The following is a 22,080-nucleotide window of genomic DNA, read 5'->3' on the forward strand; positions in this document are numbered from 1 at the left end:
CAGATGCACTCCTCCTGTTTGAGCTAACTGAACTTTGGTCCAGGCAGATGTTCAGCAAGTAGGCCCAACTGAAGTTAATCCTATTGTGTGAGGCTATCACTGAGAACTTGGCACCAAACCGCCAAAACCCAGTTTGGCTGGAGACTGGGCTGATAAGCGGCTGAAACTGCATTAACACGGCAGAAAATATGACTTTACACTATAAATATCTGCAGCCATCAGGGTCCGTTGAGGTCTCCCTCCACAGCAGCTGGCTGCGTGGCAGTGATCTCCCCTTGAGTAGGGATGCCTCTCAGGATTACCCCTCGAGACTGAGAGATCCCTTACCTGACACCAGGCATTGATGGGTTGGTAAGTGACATTTCTAGCAAGAACATAACATTTAAGATATGTATAATAAGCTTACGCGACAATCTTTGTATCCCTTACTAACTTTAAGTGTAGTAAATAGTAGAGTATTGACCGCCAATCCATCTGTCCTTACTTAAATATTTTACATACCCAAATTTACTGCTTAGCACTCAATAAACTAACTACTAGATCAGATCTGTCTGAGTGATCTCTGACTCTTCTCCTGAGACACTCTCCTGTCACAGGTCCTGAAGATGATTTTGCATAACTTGCAGCACCTTACTACACTTACTCATGCAGGTTTGTTAGAGAAACTTTTCACAGCTAGTGATCCTTTGAACTGTTGCCTCCCAACTTGGTGAAACAGCTTTTATCAATCTGGACCTCATAGGCAGGTCTTTGCCCTGTCATGGTTTCCCATGGTTTTGGGAAGATATTGTTTCTTCTTTCCACTATTGCCCTAAACCTTGACCAATGTTTTTGTTCATTCACAAAGAGGAGGTTTTATAATAGGACTGCAGTGTAATTAGGTGAGAAGCCAACTTTGTCACATTGTTGATAAAATCTTTATCTCTGTTGCTAAAATCTTAGTCCTGATCTGTAGGATTCTTCAGGTATAACTTGTTCACCTTGTATCTTTGCCAGATGTGTTGGTTGCTTTCATGATTGGGTGTCAGAGGTATTTGAGTATAGTGACATTTTCTTTTAAATGGCTAAATAAAAATATTTCAGCGCACATGGCTCTGCAGAATGAATTTTGGAAGATGAGGCTTAAAGCTGCAGCATGTTGGCTGCTGAACCATTTGTATCATCATCACTTCTACTTTACCTGGCAAAGCCAGATCATTATCAAACCACATAGCTGCAGCTTTTGCGCTCCTTCAGTAACCATTTATGATCCAGGGACAAGGCAGCGGGACTGGAGGAATACTGCTGCTATGTTTTGAGTCCCAGACTAGCAGCCTGTGAGGAACCTGAGCACGTTGAGCAGACCTGTATTGCTTATCCAATACAGCTTTATGTTAGGCTGCTGATGTGCTTGAATGATTCTTTAATGAAGAGGGCTGCACATTCACCCTGCTTTTTTTCACAACTTCCGCTGGAAATGCATCCCCAAATGTGGCCCCTTTCTGTTTTTCTGTCACATTTAAATGTGGATAAAAAGAGAATATAAACAAGCTTTGTAAAGCACTGAGAGAGGCAGAAAACCATACAATTTGGTGTTGGATGAGATCCTAGTGCCTTGTGCTAAAGACTCCCTTGATCTTTCCAGAAAGAAAGCATGAATTTTGTTTCTGCATTTTATGAGTACAGTTATGAGGAGACAGCAATTGTTCATAAACTGTGGATTTACTTCTTTACTTATAACGTCTTTGTAGTTTTTCCAGCATCCTTTAATTTTTTTAGTCAGAGGTGTGAGGAAATAGGGACACATCCTAAAGTATTTATGCAGACTTTACACTTCAAAATGTTCAATATCTCTAGGTCTCAAAAACCCTATCTGTCTGTCCTGCTGGAGACCTGTTCTTCTGGTGATTTCTTTCCCCCAATTAACAGGTGAGAATTTTATGTTTGCAATATACTTATATAGTTTCAAGAATCATTAATGTATCTGACATCTTGCTAGTTGCCATTTACAGGTACTCTGGTGGGTAAATCACTGCAGAGAACGGAGAAACAATGCATCAGTGCTGTTAAAATAGGACATTGACTAGAGCGCTTTTAAAATAGGCTACAGATGCTAGTGCACTGATGTATATAGAACTGCTGTGCTAAAGGAAAATATCTAGGTCAGTAAAGTCTATTCCCAGCTACCTCTTGCTGGATGAATGTCTGCCACTGAGATACAAAAATAACAGTAAATTAAAGACTTAGAAACCCACTTAATAACTCATTACTAAGAAAAAAAGAGTCGTCTTTAAATGAAGAGACAGTGCCTAAGAGCCATTCACCTTTTAAAAGACCTACTGTAGTCATGTTTAATCCTATTGTTGAGTCCTAGCCTCTGTACAACGTCAGTGAAAAAATAAAAGGAAAAAAACCAACCTAGTAAGGTATGCATATGACACCCAGGATATGTAATTATAAAAAAATAAACCCCAAGAAGTTGGGGTTAAAAAGTAATACATGCTTAAGACTTGCTTACCCTCTCAAAAGAAAACAAGGGGTAAGAGTTGCAGTGTTAGCCAGACTACCACTAGCCATTCTTTTGGGTTGCTGTGAAAAAGGGAAGATTAGTTTAAACTGAGAAATATTCTTTATGCTGATCTGATTCAAACTGTATCTATAGAATGGTTTACTATTTTTCTGAGCATAACGAAATTCTGTTAGAGAGAAAAACTACCATTTGCCCTACTCAGCTATTTCTTTTGAGCCAAAAACCGATTTACGTTTGAAGAAGAAAAAAATCCAAAAATCAAGTACTCTTTTTTTCTCCCAGGGATTTGGGCCACATTATTACTTCTTTGTAGCTGGCAGTTTCAATTGTTGATGTTAAACTCAATTATTTTAAAAGAACAGTTTTTTCTGTTCCTCTGCCACTACCTTGGGTATTTTTAGGTTGGTCTTTTTTCAATTTCCTCTTTTCTTTCCTCAGTGTTCACACTATTTATTGGCTTGAAATGACTTTTTCAAGTAATTGCCTGAGGCACCTCAGTGAAAAACTATGACTTCCAACAGCAAGCTTTTTTAAAATATACTTCTCTTCTTTACAAATATAACTGCATTGCACTGCACTGGAGTGCAAGCTAAATCTTCAGATGAAAACACACCTGAAACAGACAAGCAAAAATGCCTCTGAGTCACCAATAAAGGTTGCACCAACTGCACAAACTGCAAAACTGGTGTTAACAGGCATCCAGATTCTTGCTAAATGTAACTCTAATGTCTGGATTTCTTTTGATATGCCCATAGTGATCTACTTGCAAAATACAGTAGATGATAGCAACTACTTCCAATTCTGGGGGCAGCTGGGCAAGGACCACCAGCTCTGTTGGGCTCCTGTCAGGAGGAGGTGATTGGGACCCACCAGTCAAACCCTTGTGTCACAAAGGTACCTCTCATTTGCCTCCACAAAACCTGCCTGAGTGAAATGCAGGAGGTTTGCCCTTAAAAGCAGGAAAAGACACTTGGGGCCTGGCCCCCCCAGACTGGAAAGGTCTTCCCTCTACATCATGGCAATTTTACTGAAATATCCTAATGTGAACAGGATTAACTTCCAGGAAAAAAACCTAGCTGTGTCCTAATGCTTCCTAGGAAAATGCGCTAGGAAATCACTGAGCCAAAACAGACCTTCTCTGCAAGCACAATGATTGCAGCACACTGTTACACTTGCCAGCAATAATTACAGTCCAGCAGGGTAGAAACCTAGTTTTCAGGCAGAGCAAGTAGAAAGCAAATAAAAACCCAAAGAGATGGAGAAAAGAAAAAAAAGCAGCAGGATAGAAAGCAAGGTGGTGGGGAGCAGGGGAAAGAGATTATCTGACCTTAGACCCTATCAAAAGCACTCATTTTAAAACAGCTCTGCTTTCTGTTTAGCACCGGCTCCATTCTTGTTTGACAGATTACTTTTTGTTTCCCTTTCTCTTTCCTCTACATAGTTTCTGGTTCAGCAGGGTCTGTTTAACCTAATATGATGCATTCTGTTGTTTTCCTGCCTTCACACTGATACTGCATTGCACTTCTATAGGCAAAGTCAGGTTATACTGTCTTACCTGAGAGCAGTGAATACCAAACAGACTTTCAGAAATTATTCACACACTGAGAGACACAGATGTTACATGGCCACTTAGGATTTCCCAAGTTCTCTATGCATGTAAATGCTGGGTTACCTTAGAAATACAAATCACAGCTGTCCATATGCAGATGTGTACATGCGGTCTCCTTAATGGCAGCTGCCAAATCAGAGGACCAGCTAAGAAGAGGATATGTCAAATAGATGCTGAGGAGAAAAGGTGTGGTCAAACAGAAAGCAAATTAATTCATAGGTAAGACAACCCCTGAAGTGGCAGGAGCACTGAGATACTTAGGAGGGCAAGGACAGGTTGTAAGGAGTTGTAATGGGTTCTAATCATAAAATTTCGGTATTCTTACAACTTGTTCCCTTGCCCAGTTCTTCAATAACTGTTCCTATTTCTGCCCTTTACTAATCTCGGTGAAGCAGACCTATTGTGTGTGGAGAGGGTAGGACTTGTGCAGAAGACAGACAGAAGCAGTGCTCGTCCCCTGATGAGGAAGTCACGTAGACCTGCAGGAAATTCCTTGACATCAAAATTTGTTTGTTTTGCTTTATAAAGTCCTCTCTAAGTCAGCACAGCTGTGTCACAGTTTATCATATTCAGGCATAGCTGGATATATAAATGATAAATCTTCATCAGTATGAGCTACTACTGTAGCTGTGAACAGCCTTGTACACTACACGGATGAAGTTGTTTCTACCGCTAGAATGAGAAGCAAGAGCAATAGGTAGGGCCAGCAGCCACAGCCATCATTAACTGCAAATTTGCCAGGTCATAGGATGGGTATTAATGTAAAAAACCTGTTCTGAAATAGTTTAAAACAGTGAAATTAATCAGGGGACATAACAATTCTTCCCAACTACCAGCATATTCAGTTCCTCTTTTAATGCTTTTTCTAACCAAAAAGTGAGTCCTTCCCTCCCACCACACAACTTTTTCTAGGACTTACTCTGAAAACTCCACAGAGATGGAAGAGCTTCTTCTGTTTAAGGCCAGTATAAGGGCCCAGGATTGAATTTGAATAGTGATGCAGCACCAGGCTGTACTTAATATTTCTAAATTATTCTATTACATGTGAACATTTCTTTTTTTACAGTAAGGTTAACCTCAACCACTTCAGACTATGAAGAGTGAGCTGAAATATATTCAGATTTTTAGCTTATATTTGTTTGGAGAGAGAGGAAATACCACCAAATCAGCAGGGAGAATGCAGTGCACACCTGCACAGAAAGGCGTTTTACCCTCTGTCATGAAGGAGATGAGAGATGAAGAAGAAAAATAATTCTCTGCACCTCAGATTGACAGTGCCTGCTGACTAGACCATGGATAGCTGAAGACAGAGGAAAAAAACAAGGTACCAGTGATGAAAGGTACCAGAGAAAGCAGCCAGGAGTGCTCCCTTTACATACTGTATTCATAGCATCTTAAGAATGCTGCCAATTATTCATGCTTTTAGAGATGGAGTTGTTTCTCACCATCATTTTACTATGACGTCAGGAGAAAATATACGATGATTTAAAATTCATTCAAAATGATTTTTTTTCCTGCTATCTCCAGAAAATATTTTAATGTCTTTAAATCTCACCTCTGACAGACACACTAATTGTTTGTATGCATCTCAGTTACATAAGTCAGAAAAAACATCTCCCTTTTCTACAAGAAAGCAGATGCAATTGCGAATACAACCTGAAGCTCTCCTATTTGAGAGCACATGTTGGTCCAGCAAAATAGGCAATTCCTTCCAGAGTACATGTTGACATTTATAATTTAGCTAGGCCTACCTGAATATTTCAGACGAAAATTACCCTGAAAAGAAAAATGAGAGTTTGATAAAACAAAACATTAAAGGAGGTCAGTTATGCAAAGCCTCAAAATGGTTCTGATAAGATGGAAAGCATTTCCTTTTTTCTTGCAATGAATAATCCTGTTTAACTCAGGGGAAAAGCTGCTTGATGTACAGGCATAACAAAGATCAAAGTGAGCAGGTGAGTCAATGGATAATACTGCAGAAGAAAGGGGATGGCCAAATAAGAGGAAATTCGGGAATAGAAAGATTACACAGAATTATGTTTAGGGAAAACCTAAATTAGGTGGTCTGCTATTCTGAGGAGTAAGAAAGAGAATTCCAAATGAGTAAATAAGAGGGAGCAGATATGAAGGCAGAAGTTTGAATGTTGGTTGTAAAGTTTTTAAATTTTACATCTCCTTTTGTACTGTGGCAGCACCGCAACACTTCACATTTTTCTTTGATTCAATAATTTGCCACAGACTCATTGTCTGGTAAGAATCAGCGAACAAACAAAAAAATCAGTGCTTATAAGAAAGGCAGGAATTCTGCAACTGAGGAGCCATCTAGGTGCACAGAAAATAATTTGACAGAAATTACTGCAAATGTTTGGCTTCTGCTGTAATTGGTAGCTTTTGTTCCAGACTGAGGCAGCTGTGTCAACCCCTTAATGACTGAAGAGAAAAGGCTACGGAAATCTCACAGCTCTGTCCCATGTAAAAAACTTTATATTTTATAATGTACTCATACTTTTTAAGCCTTACAGCACTGTCAACATTTTGGAATGGAATATGCATATTTTCCCATGGAATAAACGACCAAACCCAAGTTTTGGTAGTAATAACACTGAAAACAATCCTTTTCCCTTATACAACAGGTTTCATGCTGTTGCTGCATTAAGCCATTTATGACTCTATTCAGGCAGTGAAATTCCAGTCCTGATTTTAAAGTTGAAGAAACATGAGTAAATATAAATTGTAAGTCACAAAGCATATAAGCAAGGGAATAGAATTTAGATGATGTCCTTCAAATCACTGAGCTGTGCACATCAACAGACTGTGATGATAAACATAAATGTGTTTCTATGTAGACTTGGAACTGGTTAAGAACAGCCACAAAGAGAGAAATGGTTTTGGGTGATGAGATAAGCATTTTCATTCAAACATTGCTGTAATCCGAGCTCTTCCATCACTCTGATTCAGGAAAGAAATGTGGAGTAAATGTGATGTAGTTCACTTCCTCCATCTCTTCTACTGTAGAGGGGGTTCTTGGAAGTATTGACAAGACACTACCTGTATAGATTTTCTTCTGAAAACAGAAGGTGACTTAAATAGGTAGAAAGGGACACGAGTAGTACAGTGAATGAAATAATGAAGTTTTATCACCTGGAAGGCTCTGACATCTGAATCCCAAGTAATAGGAGTTAAGACCAATTGAAACCTAATATACAGGAGTTTATTAACCCCACTGGTCCCAAAGCAGCTATTATCCACAAACATTGATCCACTGATGATATAAGAATCATGTATGGGTTCCAGCACATACTGAGGAGAAGCCTGAATAAAATGCTTTTAAAGGAGATTTTAGCTGCCATGTAACCCCATCAAATGGGTATTTCTTCCAGAAAGCTCTCTTCTTCTGACAGATGAGCAGGCACCCATACCATGGACTAGAGGGGTTAGAGTCAACTTCTATGTGTGTGTCTGACCTTCTGAGTAAGACCTGTGTGCATAACGTTTGAGCTTTGTTTTATATTTAGAGTCTCAGTTATTTCTGGTCTTTATGTGAGTGGGTGTCCCCACACAAGCCCTGTTAGCTCATTCTGGGAAACTAAGAACTGTCAGCAAATCACAGTCTTAGACAGTTTTACTCTTGAATAAATAGGCTCCTTTTGGCACCTAACCTTGGATCTGCAATGTCTCTGCTCTCCTGCTAAACTAACAGTCCTGGGTAGGACAATTTCTGTGAAAAACAGCCAAGCAAGCTAATGTCATTCTGGGCTTCTAGTGAGATAATCTAACCTGTAACCATCTCTTGCTCATGGATACTAAGCAATGTAAACCTGAATTTTTTTCAAGGCAAAGTTTAATAGCAAAGCCAAGAGTGATGTAAAAACCTCATCACTGAGGTGGATAGACCTAATATTCTGTTACTTTAAGAGAAGAACAATTCAGTTTGGTCATTCCCACTGCTGTATATACTGAAAAATTATGCCTTGCAAGTCATTGCCCTAAACGATGCTGTCTGCAGGACTTACGTGCACACGTATGTCTTCTAATCCGAACTGAAAATGCTGACCTTAAAAGGAAGTATGGTGACTTGGTTGGGTGGCAACAGTATTGGAGACTCTTGCTCCATCTTAAACTTCAATTTCTAGTTTGGCTTTGCAACATATTTTCAAATAGTCTGACAGTACATGGATCCCAGGTTGCTTTGCTATAGATGATGCAGGCATATGCCTATTCTGTATTTAGGTTAACAACATCATGATAACAGACAGAAACCAAACAGCAAAACCAGCCACAAACCATTAGTGTCCTAGCTGGTTTGCGGTGAGACTGAGTAGGTAATACGTGGAAAAGGCAGCTCACTTAGTGTAAGGTATTCCTATAAGACTGTAAATTTGCAGTTACTGGTGTATCTACACAGAACCTGCATCTCATACAGTAAGCTCCTTGTCTATGACTAAGACATTATAGCAGTAATTAATAGGTCTCAATGCCCCATCTGAAGCCACAGAAAGAGTAAGTATATTTTCTAAGAAAGGCAAAAGAAATTACAACTCCCAAGACACAAAAGAGCCAGGGACTAAGAAAGGGTTCTGAACAGTGTTGTGGAGTTTATAAATGGCATTGAACACTTCCAATTCCCTGGATTGCAAAAATTGGTCTGTATTATCTAATGTGGAAGTTGCTGTACCACACAGGACTGTTTTGCCTTCACTTTCATTACTGGGACAATTGCAGAGCTGTATAACGATTCAGTGTGCATTTCCCAGAATTACTTGTTAATAGTGTAAGTGGGGTAATGGATATTTTCACAAGTTTATATTTTTAGAGGGAAAAGAAACATTCTAAATTTAATACCTGTAGCTGCAATTTTAATCACAGAATATGTAGGAAGAGAAGAGATTTGTAGCAAGTTGCATTAGTATCTACTAGGTGACTCCATCTGCGATAATTGTGCGGCAGCATGAACCAAATAAAACAGAAAATGTCTACTTACTGAATGTAAGCAACAAAAGAAATGTTGGTCTTTACAGACTTCTGCTGAAGATGGCACAGCAGAGGTTCAGGATGGACCAAATAACTGCCTAAATTGCACACTTTTGCTTCAATGGTAGGTCTGACATTCTTGTGCTTTGTTAGCAGAAGCCCTACCTCATCTGACAGCAGTTGAAAAGCAGCTGGTAGGATCAAAAGCTTTTCAGGGCTTCAGTGTAATACAACAGCTGCCTTTGTCTTTTCTTTTCTCTTCTTTTCTTTTCTTTTTTTTTTTTTTTTTTCCTCCGTAATGTATATAGCTGCTTTGCTTGTGGAACTTGTTCTCTGAATTACTGAAATGAAAACCCCAGTTTTAAGGATTAGATCTCATTCTCTATGGAGTCAGTGGCAAAGCCCAGCTAACTTCATCTGACTTCTTAGCAGCAGAAGAAAACCAAATATGGTTTTATCTCTTCAGCAAAAGAAATCAAATGAAGTTTGCAGAATTTAAAACTACCCTGTAATCATCATCTTAATGCTTACTTACAAAGGTAGGGCCTACGTTCTAGACTAATCCTATTGATTTGCATTGACTGGGTAGGAGATTTAACCTTCATGAAAAAATTAGGAGACTTGCTACAGTCACTGCTGAAGAGGACTGGTACCTTCATTTGGACGCAGAGGACTAATTAGCATCTGTACACTTTATGCTGGAAATCTCACAGAGTGTTTCCAAGGGAGAGACAAGTTGTTTCAGCAGCCAGCAGGCCAGTAGTTACATGATGCTTTCCTGCACCAGATCTCTACTGCCAAATTACAGGCTGTTCACAGCAACTATACTTCTGCAGGAACTACAGTTGATTTTTACTGCTTGAGAAGTCACCAAGCCCTCTTCTGCCTCCTCTATAAAAAAGATTCCATCAGCACTTAGCTGAAATAATTTATTTGTTTTTGAAGCCAAATTTCTTTTAAAAAATGGATCTGAATGAACTTTATAATCTTTGGGAAGGGCCAAACAAATGAAGTGACAATATGCTGGTAAATTCTTAAAAGTCCATCTGATTTAGCTAATATTTAATTCAGAATATATCTATGTGTATGCTAATAAACTGTTGCAGATGGTGTTTAATTAGCATACAAATTCACTGATCCTGCACATCCAGCTGAAAAGCACTATGTTTTTTGCAGCCAGTATATGATCAAGACAAGCTCTTACCAGTATAAACTCTTCCAGAAACATGGACAGGTTTGCTCCAGCCTTTTCAGTCAGACAAAACTGAAACCACTGAGGAGGAATAAGTCTTAATCATAGTCCAAATAGAAAGAAACTGCTAAATCACTCAACAGCTTCCCAGTACTTTGGGTAAGTAACCAATAAGCTGAGTCAAAGCCCTGCATTAGTAAGATAATATTGATGTATGAATGTTAGCCTTGCAACACAGCCTGCTCATGCACTGTGCTTTTCTAGACAATTGGGATCCGTCTGTTTGAAAGAAAAACACACAATGTAGAACACTATGCCCAAGCAGCCATTATGTTTGTCACAGCGACCATACAGGAATAACAAAGAAAAGGAGAGGCAAGTAAAAAATATCCATTACTCACTGACATGAGATAGAGATGGGATTTTAATGTTTCTCTTTTAGCAAGAAACTGATTAAATTGTATCTGTTGTCTCCATGTGGAAATGAGTTCCAGGAATTCATGGATGCACACAAACCTGTGCCCACCATCCATACGCTCTTTGTCCTGCAAACCCTTCTTGTAATGCAGCAGTAGGCAGTGGCACTAATGGTTTGCTTATTGTAGTAACTGAACCTTCAAATATTCAAGGAAACAAATCTAGCAGAAAATGGTTATGGTAGTAATAAGAAAACAAACTTAACCAGCAGGCAGTACACAGTCTTTATTGTGGGTGTTAATGTGCCATTTTTTGATTAGTAAGGTACTCAGACTGGACCTATCCTGATTCATGGCAAATGCCTTTTCTATTAAATGGATATAAGATTAGGCCTATTCACTCTCAAAGCACAATTTTGCAAGCATTAGTTTTATGACAAATGTATCTCACTGCAACAAGGTGTGGCTGTTTTCAGGGACATGGAACTTTCTGGCTTGCCAAAGTGGCCTTTCCCAGTGCCTGCCCAATGAAGCTCCACAGATGGATCCACACAGCTTGTTGGAAAAGGCATCCTGGCTTCTGAGAAATTCACATTGTGATTTGTGAACAAAGCACTCCTGCAACATGACAGTCTAAGCTGTGAAATGATTAAGTACTCCTAAAAGAATGGAGCAGCCTGTATTTGTCAGAAAACTCAAACACTAAAATTACTGTCTTTCAGGGAAAATAATAAGGTTAATTTATTTACTGAGACAGAAATAAATACTCCTTTGCAGAGTTGGAAGCAGATTTCTGAACTGTAACCCAACACAACGTGTTTTTAGTGACTATCTGAAGTGAACTCTCCTAGCCTGCTATCTGAGGGATTCCCTTCCTTGCTGCCACTTGACTCTCGGGCCAAGCTGGGGCTCCAGTAGGAATTATCCCTGCCAGAATGAGTCCTCAGGCAGTGCCCTCACCTGCTCTTTGTATTCTGAGATCAGCGAGGTAGCCACAAAAGAATGAAAGATCAAAAAACATCCTTGAAGACTGCCTCATTCTACTTATCTTTTTTTTTTTTTTTCCATTTATGGAATTCCATCTTATTGTAGCTTTGGACTAATTGATATGGAATGCAAATGTCCTAAGCAAAAAATTCTTTCTTTTCTTAAATTCCCCCTCAATTTCTTTTTTTTTTTTACTGGCAGGCAAGGTATAATCAAATGGGCTGTTTTAGCTTCTCATGAGCTGCATGCAGGAGATGAGAACATGTAGAAAAAATGTTCATGGTGCTTTTTGAAAAGAAGTGTGGACTGGACTTTACAATACTGCCTCCTGCCCACTTAGCTTTGGTGGGCCTTCATGGTCCTATTTTAGGAACTTCTTAGCATAAACTTTTTTAAAGAATTCTAGGTAAATATGACAGTAGAGACTCACCATGAATTATATACAAAACACTCTCCTACCCTTGTAATCTACAGTTATATATACAGACCTATATAGTCTACTTAATTTTAAATGGCTTTTTATACATAGACCTCATTAAGCACCTTAGTCCAAATACATTTCTGAATATAAAGTCTGATGCTTGCAGTATCAACACAGCTAAGCTTATGATTTAATAAAAACCACTCATTAAATTGAGAAGTGGAATTTACTCTGTCTTGCAAACCTAACAGACTTAGATCTTTCCTCTGCTATGGTCTCACCTTATTATCCAGCTTGTGTACTCAGATTTTATTCAACAAATGAACTTACACTTTATCAAATAAATGGAACATTGCACACCATAATAATGATGGTCCCTGGGCATACAATTCACAGACCATTCTTTAAGAGTGAAGTCCAAAATGTCAGAACTTGAAAAATCTGGTGTTCTGTGAGGGGAATAATCTTTGTTATGATTATGCTTTTTCCCTGGCCACCACACTTATGTCAAATTTATAAAAGAAATGCCAGTCTTTTTACACATTCTAAGTAGGTAGAGTAGGAAAAATTATTTAAAATATAGCTTTTTATTCCTTTCAAGAGATTAACTTGCATTTTATTTTCTCTCTCCACATCTGTGATTCATCTGCATTTATGTACTTTACTAGAAGAGCATCTTCCTGCCTGTTTGCACGTAATTGTTTAGCTGCACACTGTAATATGACAAGCCTCTCTTACACTGTCTACTTTGTTCCCTATGAATTCAGCAGCCACTAAGTCAGACAGTCAGGCACACTGAGCACGAACTTAGGGAAAACAGGCATGATAAATTTGGCTGCTGATGATTTCTCTGAGACAATCTTTTGCATTTTCCTTTTATTTGTTTCTTTAGGGAGAGGAGAGATCAGACTAATGATGAAGTCAGTTCATCAGCTGTTTTGTCTTATGCACAACTAGATCAGAAGGTCAAGCCTGAGGAAGGACAAGAGGTGGGACAGATATAGAAATATGGAACATCTGGCTTTGTAGAACCAGTGAAGTCACCACTCGCTCCTCGGAATGCTTCACACCTCCAAGGTCATTCATCTCCTCTGGTAATGCTATCTTCATCATTATGAGTATCACCTTTCTTTTACATTCATGTACAAGGTTATGAGTCTTAAAGGACACCATTAGCCTAGCAACCACACCTCAGACATAAAATCTTTCTAGTATACCACTGTTAAAATTAACACTCTCAGTACAACTGAGGTACCAAAGAGAAACAATTGTTTTAATGTATTCTTTTTATATATGGTTGGGTTAGTGTTACAAATTCAAATTCAGAACACCTAATTTTGGCAAACTATCTCCTGGCTAATAGCTCTTCACAAGATGTGCAGGTAAAGAATGTCAGTGGTGACAGAGGTTACACGTTTGCAAAGAAACTTGTAACAAATGCACAGTCTTGCTTGGAATAAAAATCTTGATGTGAATACTGCAGACAAAAGCTTCACAGTTAACTTTGCAGTAGCAGAGTTTCTTCCAGTTCTGGATTTAGATGTCTGGAACAATCCAAAATTGCATTTTTCCAGTCTTGATAATTCAACATCTACCTCTAGTTTGTATTCTTTGTTCCTTCCTACCTTTCTGCCTTCCTGCCTCCCCCTTGCTCCCTCCCTTTTGTTCTCCCTCTCTTTCCCCTCTCTTCCTCATTCCTTTCTTCCATTTTCTATAATTAAGTATGTTTTTTATGTTTGCATGCAGAACACTGGTTCACAAGTAGGTCCTATATATACATATTATTACTATTACTATTACTTTATTATTACATTAACAGAAACGGGCATAAAAGAATTAATGCTGTTTCCCTAAGGAGGTTCTCTCTGCTAATCATTGATAAGAAATGTTACAGCAAATTCAACATTAAGGTAGACTGAGGCACACATGTACTACACATGTAAAGCAAACTCAAGCGCTGTGGAGGTCATGGTGCATCATGACAATCATAAATGGATATGAAAAGTATTTCTGTAGCACGATATATTTCTCTGAGAGTCTTTAATACAAAGGAGATTTTGGAGGAAAAAAAAAGAAAAAGAAGAAAGAACTCTATCTTGATGTAGTTCACCTAGGGAAGGCATGACTAGTCTATACCTTATGGGCTACACTGACTGCTTGTGAATAGCTAAGGGTGTTTAAAGTCTGCTAAACAGTTTGAATTCTGATTGTGGGAGGAAGAAGGCAGCAGGGACTGCTGTACGTCCAGTTCCATCAACAACCTACATTGCAACGGCATAGTGGATCTGCTGCCATGTCTTCCCTGAAAAGTTGTCCTTGGGATCCTCTTCTCTCTGCCATTGTCCAAGGTACATGCCAGGTGATTGTGGTACATGTAAATGATTAGTTATGCATGAGGAAGGCTGACCACTTTTTGATGGATGCATGAACTGCTGGTTACTGAAGAGAACACTGCACTTTTGGCAAGTTAAACCATACAAAGAAATATCTTCCATTTTGCACAGCTCTGTCTAGAAAGGCAGCCTTTTTTTTAACACTTCCTAACCATTTTTCCCCGTTCCCCTCCAGTGGTATTAATTACTGTGTGCCATATTTTCAACTAAAATTAAAAGGCACTGCAGAGGACGAAGTCACAAAAACCTCAAACAGTTTCAGAAAATGAAAATTCTGTAAAACAACTGAGTCAATCTTTCCTCTTGAGTGTTACTCTACACAAAGTGTTGCAGACTGCTATCAGCTTGGAATTCCAGGAAGCTGCAAGATGAACCGAAAACAAAGCTTAGAAGAAAGATTAAGTTACAAAATGGAAGCATGTCTATTCCGTCAGTTTTTAAGAAATAAAAATCCCTGGAATTGAATCCCAAGTTTTTTACAATGTGATTTTGCTTCAAAAATGCTTCTGCAAAAGCAGCCTCATGGAGCTCCAAGAAATTGTTGAATGATCTTGTGTTCTTCAATCAAGTATAAGTATCTGTTAAAGGGACAGCATTGCCACTGCAGAATAGAAGCCTTGGGGACAAGCTGTTTTCTTTTCCTGTCACACATCTTCACAATAAAATAATAGTCCTAGTGATCCTTGTGCAACTCTACAGCATCTTTAAAATATGATCCAAGTGACAGATAAACAATTACGCTTTCTTCTGAGGTTTTCTGTAGTTGAATGAGGTGGAATTTTAATCATGATATGCCTGAGGATGGCTGAAAAGTAGTAATATCCATACTCTACTAGCTGGATTTTGTCCTGTCAAAGGAAATGTAGAGGAATTTACAAAGGGAACAGATCTGTTGGATTAATCACTTTAAATGAGAAAATATAGATTAGAGCAAACAAAAGTCAGCATGATACAATATCCTTTTAGAGTCTGGATCACAGTGATCAGATTTGTGAAATCATTCAACAAGGACCTGAAAGACTTGATCAAAACAACGCATTGAGCTCTCTCTTTGCCTCTAACGGAAGTGTGAACTTACCAGCTCCTTCTTCTTCATGCACTCCATGAGGATAATGAAGAGGTGCTGTGCCTGGGTTCGGGTATATGTGAAAGTCTTCTGTATGGTAACCAGCAACTGGTCCCTCAAAGACTCATTGATAAGTCTGAAATTCAAAAAGAAACAATAAAGTAGAAAAACAGACTTGAGGGAACATTCCAACTTCAGCCAAGGGTCAAACAAATGAGCTAGACAACAAATCACTGCAGGTTATTTTGGACAGGTTTGAAGGACATGAATTGCTGAAACCATCACAGACAAATTGAAAAACACTGTTCTAGAAAAACACATTGATCATGTTGGGGTCCCTCATCTCCAAAGTTTTTATTTCAGTTCCCACATACTGCATGACAGAAGGTCATTCAAACCATCAGCTCTGTGGGATTTCGTAACAAAAACAAGAACTGCATTGGCAGTCTGGATTTGAGGGAGACCCACATTTCTAGGTGAAATGAAGGCCTCTTCCTATCAGTGAGTTAGCAGAATTCAACTCATGGTTCATTTTATGAAATTGGGAGCATTTGTGTTGTCAGTTTTTTTGATTTTAGCTAGAATATCCCAACAGTTTCAACTCACCTTATGGATGCTGCACAGGACCAGGCAAGAAAACAAACGAAAAAAATTCTCTGTTTCTAAGTCCACCTGAAGAAACCATTTTGCTTTTGTTCATACTGATCTTCCAGGAGTTTAAATAGTAACCATTTTTATATTCCTCCTCTGTGTTAATGTTAGTACTTGCAAAAAGTGTCCCAACAGCAGAAATAAATAGTAATATTACATGGAATATTAGTACCTGAACCTTACCCCTTGATATCAAGAAGCCTATTCCTCAAGACTGTTCTGGATGAAACATTGCTGTTCTTAATGTCTTACAAAACAGTGGGCTCTAATTTAGAACATGTATCTTTTGATGTATGAAAGCTTCTACACTATACCAGTTTTCTCACTTAAAAATTGTAACTGAGTGTTTTAAATTAGCTGAGTCAGAATGTTTTACATGATAAGTCATTGTTGATCATCTGGGGAATGAAAATCAGAGAATCTTCATGACTCATTTTATGACAGAAGATAAACAAGATTTAGCCCTGCAGCAACTGCAAAGAATTATCAGAAGCAGCACAGTATCTAAGTCATTGTTAGCTTATGGCAGCTGCTTTGGGAGAACAATGACCAAACCCCTGTTTATTTCACACTATTGTTTAAAGTTGCCTGTACTTCTCTGCAGTAAGGAAGCCCAAATGAGACTGCAGGATATTAATTATGCAATTGAATTTCAAATACGATGTAACTATCTAGTCTTTATACCTACAGCAAACATGTCTTTAGAAGAGACAATGAATGGGAATGGGAAAGAAGTATAGAGGTGCATAGGAGAATATAGAAGGCCTGACATATGGAGTGCATATGTTCTCTACTCTAAATTTGACTTTGATTGTAAATATCCCTGTTGTGTAGGACTTCCACTTCACAAAGAAGCTTGTAAGGCATATGTCAATGTGTTTGGATTAAAATGAGTTTACATGGGGTTTTAGACCACACTGTGGATCTCTGTTCTTTCTATGCCTGGCTCCTCCTGTTGTCTTCTACTTTATTACAGACTCCTCTTGAATGGAGAGTCTACCTCTGCACTTCCTCTTTTCATCGAGGAGCAGTATGGCCCCAGATGTACTTTTTCCTGGGATACTGGAGAGGTGACAACACTGCACTTACTGCTCACTCACTGTGTAAGCACTCCTTCCCTGCATTGTGACTTGCTTCCCTCACAAAAAGGCAACATACGATGAGTTAAAACCTCCAGCCCTCTTGGTGGGCAGCAATGAGAGCTGACAGCAGAGGATTATAAAAAAAATTACCTGACCTCCTGTATAGAAGCAAGGATGGTGCAAGCACATGGGAACATGGAACAAAATGTCAGAGCACAGGCAGAAATGTAGATTCACTCCATGGTAAAGAGAATCAACTTGGAAAGGCTGACACCCTGAAGAGCACCAACATACTTTGAGTTGCAGATTAGTAGGTCATATACGATAGAAATTCTGAAGCCCATTTTTTAGGGTCTTTGAAAAAATATCAGTTGGAAATTTGATTTAATCAGGAAGGCTGTTCTTAACAAAATGGTGCTATCACCGTAAATATAAGTGGTTCAGAACTATGCAATTTTCCATCCTTCAAACTAAGAATGAAAAAAGGGGTTAATCACCAAGAACAAGTTTCCTAAAAACATCAACTGGAGAATCTAAGATTTAAATAAAGCTCTAATTTCCTTTGGAAATGATACATGAAAGTGAAGTGCATGAAACAGTATGAAAAGTATATGACACTTATGAAAAAATACATGGAATTGGAAGAATCTGAAATTACAGAACTTCAGAAAACATTTCCAAAGATCCTGGGATGAAAACCATCCTGTTTTCTCACCATAATTTAATTTTCCTTAAAAAACCTGTAGTATCCAAACCTGAAATTTCATTTCAGAAATTGGCTCTCTCTCAGGCTAACACACACAGAAAGCATGAGAAATTTGCTTTTGTAAGCATTGAGTGAAAGCAGAATTAAGTCCCGAGGCTTTGTAAGCAGCCATCACTTTCCTTTCCTGAATTAAAGCTATCAGAAAGCATATCATATCATAAGTTCAAACAGCATGTAAAGCACACTCCATGTGAAAGATATGGAGGTTTTTTTTTTTTTAAAGTATCAAGAAGTGGTTCCCTAACTACAGGGGTACACATCTGTTGAAGCACCACTGCTCAGAAACTTCCTGTTGTCATAATTTGATTTATGCAGTTTTCTAGTCTAAGTACTTTTTTTTTAACATCTCATTGGTCTGCAATTCTACAGCAAGCCTGTTCAATGTCTTTGTGAGATTAAAAACTTGAAGTGATTGTAATCAGAAATAGAAACAGTAATAGCAAGCTCCCTCATAAAGTAATCATAACCGAGCTAAGCTTTGTGTGAACTGAAATCAGTCATATCAAGACATACCAGATTTACTCTTTAGGAATCTATAAATGTTAGAAGGTATCAGATCAAAGTTCCCAATTGTGTAACCCAGCTGGGACAAATACAGACTGTGCCAGGCAATTAAAGGCTAAATCTATGATGCATACACCAAATCCAATGCATGTAAAATAAGTAACTTCACAGACTGCTGTGAGCAAAATAAGTGGGACTTGCAGGTGGAATGATGATTTATCCACTATGCAAAGACAAACGCATTTGTTACACATACAACTTTAGCACACATTTTTTGAAATCACAGATTCCTAATTTTAGATTTTGGGGAAAAGAGATGGCTCCTTGAGTCTTGTGATTAGAGTTATAACCTAGAACACAGGAGATTCTCGGCCACTAACTTGGGAACACGATATTCAGCAGCCTCTGTCCTGAATTGTGAACCTCATGTGAATGAACCTCCATAGGCATAAAACTGCCCACTTTACCAGACTGAAACTTTGTGATTATGACTTCCTTCAGAGTCAGCATACTCCCACCCTATGAAAACTGAATAGTGCCAGATGAAGATAGTATTTTTATCAACTTTCTGCTAGGCTTCAGTTCAGAAAATATTTTGCAACATACCAATAAAGTCCTGTTTGGGGCATTTTGATGGCATGATTCCCTGACTTCCACTTAATTTGCCATGGAAGCAATACAGCAGGTAACTCGCTCCTGCCTAAATGAAATGTCCTACAAAACGACAATTTAACAAAATGACAATTCCTCAGATAGTTCAAACCTGTTCTTTCATTCCCTAAATACCTAAGATAAGCTCGTTTTCCTACTAGTCCAGGTATCCAACTTTTTTTTCCTTCAGAGGAGCTAGATTACTGATGGAATTTAGATACCTACTGTCCAAAATCTGGCATCTAAAGTAGAACTATATAAATCTACATTTAGTTTCAGAAAACAAATCTACTCATAATTGTTGCTAAGAGTAATTTTTTTTTTTTAAGAAGATGCCAACATTAGTCTTGATGCATCAGATTATCAGAACTGACCTGTATGGCCTTACTATGGGAAAAAGGGAGAAAGATGTCTTGTATCCATCAGGAGAGGCCACTTGAAAACACTGAATTGACAAAGTAAAGTGACATGCTATTTCTGTCCAAGATATGCTGGAAGATTAAACAGCAGAGCAGAACTCCCTTCATTGCTTTGGCCAATGCAGAAGAGAAAGATTACAGCAGTTTGACATCCTTGCTCCTCAGAAAGAAATTTTTTTTGAAGTCATGCCTAATATTTGAGGACATAATAGACATTCCACTTAATAACATTACAGTCTTTCAAACTCATGGCCTATGATTTTGTAGTGAACGTTGGAGAGTATTTGAAAGATCTGGCCCATAGCCAGTTCCCTAAATTATTTCATCTTTTTTTCTCCAGAGATTTTTAGTACTGGTGTTGTACGATGTACTAGAAATTTACAAATATTATGCTCTAACCCAATTTCAAAATGCAGATTCAATATAGATTTTTTTAAACATAAAAATGCTTTGAAATTCTCTAAATGAAACACTCCAATGAACTGCACATAATCTGTTTCTAACTTTTAATTTGTGAACTCTTTTTTTTTTTAATTATTCTTTTTATTCAGGATGAAGAAAATATAACCATAAAATATCAGTGTGATGTGAAAACTATTCCTTGTCCTCCTTTATGGGAAGCTTAGGGGATTTTATGTTTTAATTATGCTTTGCACTTGAGACAATCACACCATATGTAAGAAACATGACCAGAGGCTCTGCTGGTATTTTCTTCTGTTGGAATTACAAATAAGACACAGTTGTGCAACTCGGTGGGACTGACTGAATTTCTCGTACTTTTAAAATCCACACATTTTGCATAGAATTGTTATGAGAAAAGACAGAAAATAAATGTAATTATTCCTTTGTTCTATTCAAACAGGGGTGATTTCTGGGTGCTTTTATGAGAAATCAGCTTTACTTGCAGCTCTTCACTGGTGGTTGTTCTTCTGCACCATTTTTCCCTGACTATGTTTATTAAATGGTTGCCCCATCACCAAAAGAGAGATGGTTGTATTTCAACAAAGAAATGACCTTCTATCCAGCTTTTGATTTCCAAAGTACGTTGTTACAAGAGAAAAGTAATGATGTCAAAATATGCAATCTGAAAACAATCTTACAAAATAATTCAGATGTGATAGTACCCATGATCAAAAGACCCACATCATACCTACATTATGATCCCTTTTGCTCGAAGTAAAAAATCCCTATACTTTCCCTATTAGAAAAAAAGCAATTTAAGTAATATACTTCAGTTATGAAGCCAAAAATCTATGCCACAGTGGATGCAGAGACAGATCAATCCAAAGGCAATCTTTAATGATTCTCATGTGAGGGTGGCCATTTAAAGCACAAAGAATGTTTTATGTTTCCTTGTGAACACTAGGCAAGAAGTAAATTTTTATGGCATTGAATTGAATTCCTTAAGGGTCTCAAGCTTGCAGGAGTAGAACTGATGGAGTAGTTAATATGCTATAATAAACTCAGCTTGGAGACTGCATTCAAATATTGCAAGTAATTTCTCATTCTGTAAGGAAATATTTGTCTAAAAAGTGACATAGTTTTAACCTAGTGTTTCATTTTTCTCATTTTAAATTCAGCATTTAATTAAAAAAAATCTCTGAGGATTAAAAACTACTGAATGATCCTATAAATAGTTGCATTTTACAGTTTTACTTCCAGTTTGTGCTTTTATGCAAGACAATGAAATGAGAAGGCATCCTTGATTATACAGTCAAAAATACTTTGGCTTTATATGGAGGGGAGTTTTTAACAACTAGGATATTCACTTAGGGCTTAGTAGGGACTAGATTTGGGTGTTTATGATCGATCTCATATTCTTACCCCTTAATGCTGTTCAACACATTTTCAACTTTTAAAGGAAATGAGCAATTAAGTGTTTCAGAGCCTGGAGAACCTGACCTTTAAATTAGCGCCAACAGTGATGAGCAGCCAAATAATTCTTCCAGTTTACCACATCGGGAAGGTTATATTTAAACCACCTTCTCATTTAGATTGTCCTGTGTACATAGCCTGTTTGTCATTAAGACATAAAAGGTACGGGGAACTTACTCAGCTTACTACTGAGAATTTTATTTGATTGTAGCGAAAGGTAGGCACCTTGTACATTCTTAACGCTCTGTTCAAAACTTTTCAGACCAAGGTAATATGTAGTCCCTGATATTAAAGTTATGGCACACTTAAAAAAAACTACCTGCATTAATCCTGCATATCTGATACTCGTAATGCTGAAACCTCAGCTCAGTGGGAAGCTGCACATCTGCCTTGCCTTCCCCCTGGAACTTCAATGAGATGGATGAGATACTGAGGCCTCGAAAATGATTTACCTCCAATGACATCTTTACTTCAAAGTATGCTTCACCATTCCTTCTGACCTTCCCCATCCAACCTGGCCTTAAACACTTGCAGGGATGGAGCATCTACAACCTCTCTGGGCAGCCTG

The 22,080-nt window shown here is 38.1% G+C and overlaps 1 protein-coding gene across 8 annotated transcripts in view; it reads right to left on the minus strand.

The window, feature by feature from the left end:
* Positions 1–22,080, minus strand: part of TRPM3 (transient receptor potential cation channel subfamily M member 3) — a 472,413-nt gene that overhangs the window by 80,185 nt on the left and 370,148 nt on the right. For all 8 annotated transcript variants that reach the window (XM_052777050.1, XM_052777047.1, XM_052777055.1 and 5 more), the window contains exon 8: positions 15,577–15,700. In XM_052777050.1, the coding sequence (XP_052633010.1) occupies positions 15,577–15,700 (124 nt within the window). The remainder of the gene's footprint in view (positions 1–15,576; positions 15,701–22,080) is intronic.

The sequence above is a fragment of the Harpia harpyja genome, chromosome Z (genome assembly GCF_026419915.1).
Source record: "Harpia harpyja isolate bHarHar1 chromosome Z, bHarHar1 primary haplotype, whole genome shotgun sequence".
NCBI classification, from domain to species: Eukaryota; Metazoa; Chordata; class Aves; order Accipitriformes; family Accipitridae; genus Harpia; species Harpia harpyja.